At 42.7% G+C, this 10,697-nt stretch overlaps 2 protein-coding genes across 5 annotated transcripts; one reads left to right on the top strand and one right to left on the bottom strand.

Moving 5' to 3' along the window:
* Positions 1–2,713: 2,713 nt before the first annotated feature.
* Positions 2,714–10,322, top strand: zcchc4 (zinc finger, CCHC domain containing 4). 2 transcript variants are annotated; one of them, XM_083679363.1, is made up of 13 exons: positions 2,714–2,963; positions 3,103–3,221; positions 3,361–3,443; positions 3,947–4,222; positions 4,464–4,544; positions 7,458–7,530; positions 7,624–7,774; positions 7,942–8,042; positions 8,255–8,376; positions 8,608–8,683; positions 8,897–8,948; positions 9,155–9,317; positions 9,603–10,322. In XM_083679363.1, the coding sequence occupies exons 1-13, from the start codon at positions 2,870–2,872 to the stop codon at positions 9,706–9,708; spliced, it is 1,497 nt and encodes a 498-aa protein (XP_083535489.1). In that variant the 5' UTR covers positions 2,714–2,869; the 3' UTR covers positions 9,709–10,322. The 2 variants fall into 2 exon arrangements, with proteins under 2 accessions (XP_083535489.1, XP_083535490.1); XM_083679364.1 differs by having other exon boundaries at positions 2,724–2,963; positions 9,606–10,321.
* LOC310811267 (zinc-binding protein A33) lies at positions 4,535–7,369 on the bottom strand. Of its 3 annotated transcripts, none has more exons than XM_083679385.1 (7): positions 7,210–7,369; positions 6,562–6,779; positions 6,295–6,390; positions 5,811–6,053; positions 5,595–5,614; positions 5,384–5,517; positions 4,535–5,264 (listed from the first exon to the last, which is right to left on the bottom strand). In XM_083679385.1, exons 2-7 carry the CDS (start codon positions 6,775–6,777, stop codon positions 4,666–4,668), a joined length of 1,308 nt encoding a protein of 435 aa, XP_083535511.1. In that variant the 5' UTR covers positions 6,778–6,779; positions 7,210–7,369; the 3' UTR covers positions 4,535–4,665. The 3 variants fall into 3 exon arrangements, with proteins under 3 accessions (XP_083535511.1, XP_083535510.1, XP_083535512.1); XM_083679384.1 differs by having other exon boundaries at positions 7,199–7,368; XM_083679386.1 differs by having other exon boundaries at positions 5,384–5,514; positions 7,199–7,366.
* Positions 10,323–10,697: the final 375 nt, after the last annotated feature.

The raw sequence follows: 10,697 nt of genomic DNA, 5'->3' as shown, positions 1-10,697 counted from the left end.
GCAGAGCCTTCACTAAAGCAGTACAAGTACCTGATGCCTGCTAACCACGAGCACTCTGAAAACCAATGGACACTGACAGTGATGAAAGTCAATACATAGCACAGCAAGTTTAACTGGATACTGAAATAGGCAAAGTGATAGTGATCATTCTGGAAGAAACATTGTCTTATTTGTGTCCATACAGATGAATAAGTACATACAACAATACTGTGCATACAGGTTTTATTTCTGTTTTATACTGACTAAAATGACCTCAGATACGGTATGCAGTCATCAAGGCCAACGATGAGAGCTGTCTCCAACATTTGATACCAGCCAGAGACTAGCATCGAAATACCACATTTGTGTCAGCCAGGCACACACCTGATACAGTTTATCATGAGCAACCAATGCAATAGGCAGACATAAACCATGTGGAAGCCAGCTGTGATAACATGAACATATTCCATGCATTTCCAACATCATTCCTTAACCTACGTTCAACATTTTTCTAAAATGGCATGATAAAAGTGGCACTTGGAAGAGGAGACAGTATCATAGACAGAATATGCCCATTCACTGTCTCAGATGAATGTACATTTACAAGGCAGTGTTGTTAACCTAGGACTGTTAGAAATGCCAGACTTATTTCACATACAAACTCCAACCTCTGTTCATTAGAAGAGCAAACAGAGGAGCTTTTGCTGTGTATTGATTATTCAACTAATTGAAAATGTTTTCCCATGCTAGGCCCTGTCTGACTGGTGGTGAGGTAGGCATCCCAAGCAGCTATGTCACCATACCATACCAACACCATACACTTTGTCAACCAGTAAAATACCATTATATTGTGAACACATGGAGAACTTGAAGACACGTATGTCCAGTCGGCACTCACATAAACAGGTAGGGCCCTACATTATGGTACATATCTGTATCATGTCAATTTGAAAAGACTGCATTGCAACATAACGAAAAGGCAGTCATGCAGTCAGTAGGAAGTGTTAGTGGGCGTTTCTGTACCCTAGGCTGTGGCCATAGAAATGACATTGGACAGAACAATTGATGAGGAGGACCTTTATTATAGCCTACTGGTATCTATAACTGCACTTGATTTCTCCTGTGGCCTAAGCCTGCATTAAAGCAAACATAATCATTTTTAATGCCTTGACTATGTAATTGCTGTGTAGTTTGTAATGGAAGAGCAGACAATGATAGATGACAGCATAGACACTGACAATTACCATAGAATTACTAGGCCTAGTCAATTGCAGTATGCATTTAGGCCTAGCCTATGTGCATCGATAATATCTTACCTGTGCTCATCGTAATCCTCGGGGGTTTTGATCTGGCAGATGTACAGTAGATATATCCTCATTTAACTGCACACTTCTGGGAAGCAGTGTGGACTGTACATTGATGCCAATCGCAGAAGATGCTTCAGTCGAGTCTCCCTAGAATGAATTAGAAAATGCGTAATGCAAATATGTGACGCTTATGAGAGATGTATCGTCGAGAGACATGTAAGATAAGGCTATAATGTATGTTGTTGAGGTACAGTACTCCCTCTCCGACCGACCGCACGGGATGGGTGTGGGCGTACCGTCGCGATTGAAGCTTGCGCCGCTGGTTCAGCAGCATCCCAAGCCAGGTGATAAATAGCGCCTCTGACAGAACCATTGCGCTCATCGCGATGCGCAGGTCGTCTGGGAAATGAAGTCTAAAGTAATAGAAAGGAGGATTCAAATGAATCTCAAACTGTCCGTTCTGGACTACAATTTCCTATTGGTGCGACACAGAGTAAACAAACCGCGTTGGAGTGCCCTGTGCTGCACTGTGCGATAGAGCAGAGGAATTGCAACAACAATTCTTCAGAAATCGCTCTTTTGTTAGTGGGATTATGAGGGAACATAACTGCCCATTATCAGGCATTGGAACACAGTGGTCTGGATGTTAAAGATGCGTTGCGGGAAAGTAGGCCTAGTCTTCCCCATCACTAAATTGACAGAACCTTCTTGCAAATGATGCTTATGATTATTATGCCTATGAGACCATACCACATAGGCTTTGGCTGATTATGTGTTTTTCAAAAGATGGAAACTGTCAAGGAGGGTGGCCTCAAATAACTATTTATTAACTAAAGTTCTTAGAAAATGTTATGTTATTGCCATTGTCAAATCGTTTAGAGCAGCATATCATTGCATTTACAGTAAACCTATATGCCCACTCAAAACTGCTTTAATATGGGTAGGCTAAAGGCTATAATAAAACAAAACAATTTTGTTGAAAAATAGCACTTATTTGAAACAGTCAAACGACCTGGTTTACATTTTAACATTTTGTGATTAATTGTTGTGGCATAATGTGCCACCCGGCGGCCAAATAATGATAGCATCCTCAAGGCGCTGTTGCCGTCTGCATCTAGATGAGAGATTATTCGTCAATTTAGAGAGACCAGTGCAGTATTGTAAACAATGTTGCGACTAACAACATTTTGGATTTACATGGACCACATTGGTTACTTTGTTCATACCCGTAATTGTCTAAATGGTTTGGAAAAAAGTGGCTGTGTTCCAAAATGCCTTCTTGCGCTTTGTCTAGAGCGTATAGCAAGTACGGATATGCTCTAGATAAAGCGCAAGACCGCATTTTTGAACACAGCGGCTGTATTTCAAAATGCAAGTACGGTATACGCTCTATATAAATTGCAAGAACGCATTCCAGAGCCAGCATTGGCTGGACAGAGCCAGCCGTCGTAAGAAACATATGGGGCAATTTGTTGTGACGTCAAATACGTGCGACTCGAATGCGACAACATGGTAGCCTACTGTCTGCCATGCGTGTAATGTTTTGATAAGTACATTTTGTTGGACAACTCTACAGAATAATTATGGATGTGCAAATATCAGGGGCCAATGACGACGCTTTTGGAATAGAAGTTATTCTTCAAGAGGGTGACAAAAAAGCACCATCTTGTCCTCATGGTAACGTTACAAACGTACTAAAATGTCTGAATTCCATGCGGCATAGGCACATAGGATATTCGAACAGCCACTGCAAATGGCTAGAATTATTCGTGGTAGTGTTTTTCATCTGTTTGACAATTAAAATGTTTTGCTTCAGGTCCCACACTGTTATTTGAGAAGACCTGCAAAGGAGAGGAGAAAGGCAGGAGGTTTTATGCCTGTTCAGCATGCAGAGACAGAAAAGACTGCAACTTTTTTCAGTGGGAAGATGATAAGGTTTACCAGTCTCTTTCATCGACATAAGACATGATATTGGGTCTAACTGTATTATTAATACACTTTTCTTGTCATCAGTCCTGTAGATAGACCTACATGATTTTAGATCTTCTGATTTGCATGTCTCTGAATGATGCAGGTATCTGAGGCCAGGCTTTTGGCAAGACAAGAGGAGAACCGGTCCAAGAGGCCTTCTTTCACCCACCAGGAGTACTGTTCCAGGTTCGTAAACCCTCAATTCTCACATTTTAGCGTATGGGGACGAGATAAATCAATGGCTTGTCGCAACTTGTGACTTAATTCAACCATTAGTGCTCTTATCTGTTTCGGAATCATGTATCCCAGTTTTGAACGTAGCCACGTACTCTCCATCAGAGATATTCTCCGGCACCACAAAATATCCAAAAGGCAGTTTAATATCCATACAAATTAACTTTATACGCAAAGCCGTGGTGGAAAACTCCAAGCATGGCACACAGCGTCGCAATTGCATTTCCACATACTGTAGTGTGCAGCTAAACAAGAGACTGATTGGCTAAATGCCATAATTGTAAGTGAAGAAGCGGAAATGCAATTGAGATGTGTGAATTAAGTCACCAGCTCCGGGAAGCCATCTCCACAGTACTCCATCTCCTTGGCATATGGAGTGTCATGTCGGAGCTACCTCATCATCTGTTTCTCAGATTCTAAAAAAGAACCACTACTTTCTTACTCTAATTCCTCAGGTTCAGAAAGTTCACATCCCTGCCTCTGAACCAGAAGAGATTCTGTCAGGACTGCCAGATCCTACTGCTTCCAGGGGAGTGGGACGCACACACATCTCACAAGGTGCTTTCAGATGACTTCACTGAGGCCCTGAAAAGGCCCAGCAAGCTGCTGCGTCCTCTGGAGAATAAGAAGCATAATGCCCAGTATCTGTTCACTGACCGCAGCTGCTACTTCCTCCTGGACACCCTGGCTGGACAGGGCTACAGGAAGGTGCTCTGTGTCGGTGCACCCAGGTAGGGGATTATTTGAGCTTTGTATTAATCTGATCTGATTGATTGCTTTAGATTACGTTTAGAACAGTTTGTCTTGCAACATTACATATATATTTATACATGTATGTGTGCATATGAGAAATATAGACATTTCAACAATACACACATCTTCTCAATTTCTAAGTGACGAGTGTCAGGGATTCTGATAATGTCAGTTTTTTTACTTGAATAAAGGATGATTGATTGTCATTGTTTCTTTCAGACTCCATGAGCTGATTAAGCTCAGGAACCTGGAGGGCAAGAGTGACACCATGAAGAGTTTGTTACTGGACATTGATTTCAGGTGAGTTTTTATTGCATACAACACTGAATCTTTCATTGCTAAGTTTTGTTTTTGCCATGCATAGACAGGTATGGATAGCATTAAGAACACAAACATGCACATGAACAGATTGAAAAGACATTCATGGAGTGTTGGGGTCACACAACTCCATATGATTGGGATAGACCTGACCCTCTGCTGGTCTAAGGAAACGGAAAACTGGGTAGATTGGCTCGGTGAACTGATGATGGGCCCTATTGAACACAGGCGTCAGGGCTGCAGAGAACTCCTGCAGGACCCTCATGGTCTCTGCGTCATAGAATGCCAGCTGCCCTTTCTCATAGTTCACCCACACACCTACCCTGCCCGGCACCCCTCTTCCGGTGGCAGAGCATGCCACGTGCCTGTCGTTATGCCAAGCAGACAGATGCCCATCTCGAAGCTCCACACACCATGAGTTCCTGTTCCGCCCCAGTTTGGCACCCTTGTCCCGCCCCTTCCTCTCCAAGCACCCATAGGCCACACCCACTGCCCAGGCTGAACAGCAGTGCACGTCTGCCTCCCAGTAGTGACGTCCAGTTGTCACGGCGATGGAGCCTAGGGCACTGCAGACCTTGTCGAACTGGAGAGGACGCTCCGGAGCGGACTGGGTGGAGCTGGAGAAGCATATACCCCTCCCCTCTCCTGTCACTGTGATATAGCTGTGGCAGGTCTGTCGGTCAATCATCACATGGAAAGAATCTGAAATGAAGAGAGAGACACTTTCTTTTAAGTGTTCTTTGACTTAGTTCTAGCACTATTTGGATAGTTGTGTTATTCACTGTATATGGCTGGTGGTGAAACGGGTAGAACATAGTTACCCAGCAGCAATGTCTTTCTGCGGAGCTGGGCTTTCAGGTCTTTGGAGATGGTGCGCAGTGTTCTCAGAAGTTTCTCAAACCTCTCCTCATTCAGCCTGATGTCAACTTCTGAGGAGTTTGGCTTCTTATGACTGCTAGAAGACACATGGATTTAGTATCTGATTTATCTCTTAATAATTAGTCATTTTGTCATAATTAAGATGAATCTCACCTGAAATTATCAGGATTATTCTGGAAGTGAATATGAAAAGTGTTAGAGTTAGGCTTCCATACATAATCATCACCAAGAAATACTGTCCTGAAATTCTGATTATCTTTCTTTTTTAATCAAGTGGTATTTCAAATTAGAGGGTGTATGTGATGTACTTTCACAAATCACAAATGTTTGTGATTAAATTCAAAGTGGTCACTTGAACCAGGACCAGACCTGTATGTCTCTGTCTGCCCCTGTCCCTCCACTCTGCCCTAGGGCTTTCTGGGTAGTGGTGATGCTCTTCTGGACCTGACCCAGGTGCTTGTCCCAGTCCTTAAGGACCTGGTCTAGTCTGGAACTGGTCTCCCTGCAGTCCAGCTCCAGAGAGTCCACCACAGCCTGCTCGTCCCTCTTTAGGGAGGACCTCATGCCCTCAAACCGCTCCCGCACCTGCTGCTTCATCACCTCTGTGTTCCTCTTCGTCACAGCGAAAGGGAAGTGAAGAGAATACAATGCAAGGTTGAAGACTTGGGCTATGTCTAGAAGCAATTTGTCACCCCTCAGCCCTACACACATTTTGCTTATTCCTATCTACAATCCTCTCATATGGACACAAGTCCTCAGAGGGTATGGGCTAGGGATAGTTGCTGAACAGGGCCTCAGAAATTTATTTGGGGTTTTCCCATGCAATGGTTCTTCTAGTGCCTGTTGTACTCACAGAGAGGTTGTCTTTCCGTTTCTTCAGAGACTGTATGTGGGCCTCAGTTCTAGATCTCTCTGCCTGTTGTTCCTCCAGGTGTCTGGATAGTTGCTCCTACAGGCAGGGTTTGAAAGGTCCTTTACAGTGATCAATTGGTTCTCAATTAAGATTAGATGGATCTCAATTGGATCTCCATTTGACAATCCTGCTTAGTCAAAGGAATCTATGTGTGGACACAGAAGCAGATATTTTGGTACCATTGTACCAGATCTTTTTTTATATTACCTCTGAGAGCTTTGTGGGTGCAGCTATTTTGCGGAGCAGCTTTGGAGAGCGTGGGTATGGCTGAACGACCCCTTCTCCGGTAGAGTCCAGGGGGGACAGCAAGGAGCTGTCCTGTTGTACACCCTGATTGTCAGCAGGGGATGCCCTGACACCACTCTGGGGCCAAGGAGACACTGCAAGTCCCTTACCATCTGATATTGGGTCTTTTTCTGCCATCTCTGAGCAATAAAGGAGACAACGGCATAATTATTTGTATACACTCAAGTCTAGTTTCAGCCAAAGCACATTGATGATCAATTCATTAATGTAAAGTACAACCCAGTGCAACTTTGAAATGTGTTGTCAATCTGTCTGCTGTGGCTGTACGACTGTATTTTAAATGTAAACTTGTTCTCCTGGTTATAAGAGCACTGGTATGCACTGGTACCTCGAGGCTCTTCTGTCAAAACATGCCTTTTCAGATTCACCACAAGTCTTTTCAAGTCTAAAAAAACATAGCTATTACAAAGAAAAGCACTGTATCTTAATATTTAATAATTACTCTAATGCATGCATATCCTAAGAATTGATTACTATTTTTTCCTAAACTGTACTGCATTGGTAGGCTATACTTTGATAGTGTATATTTTATACTCACTCTGTGCTTACCTCCGATCTGTTTTCTGTGTCTGCAAAGAATGTGTCGAGGGGGAGAGAGAGAATGTGTCTGTACCTATACCTTATTGCCCGTAAGTGTTTATCTAACCATTGTGTGTATTGGAAAGTTTTCAATCTGGTACACTCCTTTTTGCTTAATTGGACCTATAGGAGAAGCTGCAGTGGTAGTGCAATGCCTGAAATATGATCAGGCCGGTGTCAGATGTAATGTGCAAGTATGTCTTTGTTCCAACTTTCAGGTACGCCCAGTTTTATGGCCAGGAGGATTTCTGCCATTACAACATGTTTAACCATCACTTCTTTGGTGGGGAGGTAAGAGTTGAAAACGATTGAAAATGGTTATCCTGAATGGAGTTGTTTCAGCCCTTTTACAGTGAGTGTTTATTTACACATTTTATAACACAGGCACCAAGCGGGGTTCTCCAAGCCTTCCTGAATGAGGATGATGGGGAGAAGGTTGTCATGGTGACTGACCCTCCATTTGGGGGTCTTGTGAAGCCTCTGGCCAACAGTTTCTCACAAATCTCAGCAACATGGAGGAAACAGCAAAACTCTGGTTAGTGACCCATTCTGTTCCTCAAATCAAATTCCTCATTATAAAATAATTAGACTCATTTCAAATTCAAGACTTCATTTGTTTTATGGCAATGATTTGAAAACCAGTTGATATTTAGTAGAAGCACTATACCTCAAGCCATAACGTCTGTCTGTCTGTCTCTCCAGAGAGCAGTATTGAGGAGATGCCCATGATCTGGATCTTCCCATACTTCTTTGAGCCACGCATCTTAGAGTGCTTTGCCTCCTTCACCATGCTAGATTATCAGGTATTCTACTGACGTTTTATTTGCATTGGTAAAATGCTTTTTCTTAAAAAAATAAATAAATAAAAAAAGTTCCTTACATTGTATGAGGTTGACTCTCTCCCTCCACTACTGACATGTGTACTGGCACACACCTGGAGATGTAATTAACTCATCATGTGTAGCTTATTACAAGTAGTTTACAAGGTATAACCTCACTTGCATGGTTCTCCTAGGTGGACTATGACAACCACCCTCTCTACAAACATGGCAAGACTGGCAGGAGACAGTCCCCTGTCCGACTGTTCACCAACCTAACACCACGGGACATTGTCCTCCCTAAAGTCGAGGGCTACCGGTATACACACACTCACACTCAAAATACCTTGATATAATACATTTTCATAACAGTGAAATGATGTTGGTGTTAGCCCAATCATATTAATGTCATAATAAATGTAAGACAAAAATATGCTTAGTCAGCTTTGGTTGGCTTAAAAAGTGTTTTTATTTCAGTTGAGAAGTATTGACTGTAGAGCTCAGATGAATCTTATCAGTCTGTCTTTGTTTCCTTGTTCTCTTGTTCAAGGTTCTGCTCCATCTGTGAGAGATATGTGTGGTCAGAGAACAAGCACTGTCCTAAATGCAACGTCTGCCCCTCAAAGGTACTGCGCACGGTCACTGTTGCTGGCTGAAGAAGTGATATAAAAGAAAAGTAGAATACTGTTACTTTATGGTACTAAACTCTACTGTAACATGACTATAGTGGAGATCATACAGTAGTTGCAGTGAATTTGCGGACATGTGCTTCATATTCTGTGATCTCTTTCTTCATAACAGATATGAAGCAGACCTTTTGATTCTCTCTTCTTTTTCAGGATGGGAGAAGGTGGAAGCATTGCACAGAGTGTCAGAAGTGTGTGAAGCCATGTAAGTGTGACTCATAGTAAACTGAGCTCGACACACTTGCACCACTCTCAGACCCCTATGTTGTCCAACATGAGACAGGGATTAACATACAGGGGATGAGTGAATATGAGATGGCCTCCTCCACAGCTCAATGCTTCTTTCTTCCTACAGGTATGTGTTATGAGTAATGACCTTACTGGCACTGTCCCTCTTCCCTCTCTCCTCAGCCTGGAGACACTGCCAGTCCTGTGCTCGCTGTGCCCTCCCGGACCACCCATGTGGGCAGAGTCAGGAGAAGGGTCAGGAGGGCTGCTTCAGCTGTGGCAGCCTGGAGCACAAGCGCAGGGCTTGCCCCCTCAAAGACTCACACAGAGCCAACAACAAGAACAGGTCAGTACACCTGTCTGACTCATAGACTTATACACCAGAGATAAATGGAAAATCCAATTGTAAAATGTGTTTTTAAATATATACACAACACATAGAAAAACTGAATTATGAGAATTTAGCATTTGAAAATGAATGAATTAAGATTTGTTCGCATATACTGTAACCTATGCAACATGCAGATTTGACAGCTTGCTCAGCTTTCACAATTGCATTTCTCAGTGTTTTTGTCTCTGTTTCTGTGTGGGTGTCTGTCTGTCTGTCTGAACTTGTTCTGGTCTGTGTCAGTAGATCAAATGCCAAGCGAGGCAAAAACCTGTCCCAACACCCTCCCGGTAGAACCAAACCCAAGAGGAAGTCAGGAGCTGCACGCAGGGCAAAGAAGACTACATAAATCACATAACTGCTCTCATATTGCCTGCACCGCATGGGAGATGTGTGGATATAAATGTTTTGACAGTGTAGATGATGTTTTTATGTAAATAAAAGTGTCATAAGTCTATGGTTACCCCAAAAAAGGGTCAATGCTGTTGTGTCAATATGTGGACGTATGACGTATGGCAGAGTATGTTGGACATTGCATTGAAAAGGCTGTTTTGCCTATTATTATATCCACCGTTACTGAATAAAATCATAAGATCATATAACAAAAGAGATAGAAAAGTCAGAGAAATCCATTTTGTCCTTCCAAGGAAAAGGAACTCGGGCAGTACAAATAATGGAGGGGATTTGAGACCGCTCCGGGAAGTTCCTTGTCTTGCTGCATTTAGTTAGTAAGTCTCTGGTTACTGAATATGAATGAAGGGGCCTATTCTGTAAATGGTAGCAGGGAACACAAACTGACCATGTTTGTGATTCTTCCTGCCTTTCTAGTTCAGGTGTCAGTTCCTTTGTTAGCCACCTGATGGCAGAATTACACATTTGTACACTTGAATGTCAGCGATACCATTCCCTGTGGATTTACGGTTTGTTTTGTTCCACTTCAGGCCCACCTCAGATAAATACTTTGTTGTCACCATGTTACTTCATTGTCACCACGTTATGCTATACTAGTATATAAGTCTGAATTGAGTTAAATCTAAATAGCTGGTTCTGATTTGTCTAACTTATCTACAGTATCTGTCTGTATTGAGTAATGTGTTTGGTGAAGGTAAATATTGTGATCCTCACACCCCTGAGAGCATTCAGTGGGCGAAGGTGTGAGAGAGCGTGGGAGTGGACATAATAAGACCCCACTCAGATACTGATAGGGTCAGACACTGAGCACACACACACACTGATGGTTGTGCAGGAACAAGGGAGTAATAGAACACAGACACACACACTGACCGACAGATTTATACATTTATTCATTAAAAAGATTGTCAATAGACTGTCACTGTC

Source organism: Argentina silus (genome assembly GCF_951799395.1).
Source record: "Argentina silus genome assembly, chromosome: 1".
NCBI classification, from domain to species: Eukaryota; Metazoa; Chordata; class Actinopteri; order Argentiniformes; family Argentinidae; genus Argentina; species Argentina silus.
The sequence above is the reverse complement of the archived record's forward strand: the minus strand, read 5'-3'. Positions and strand labels throughout refer to the sequence as shown.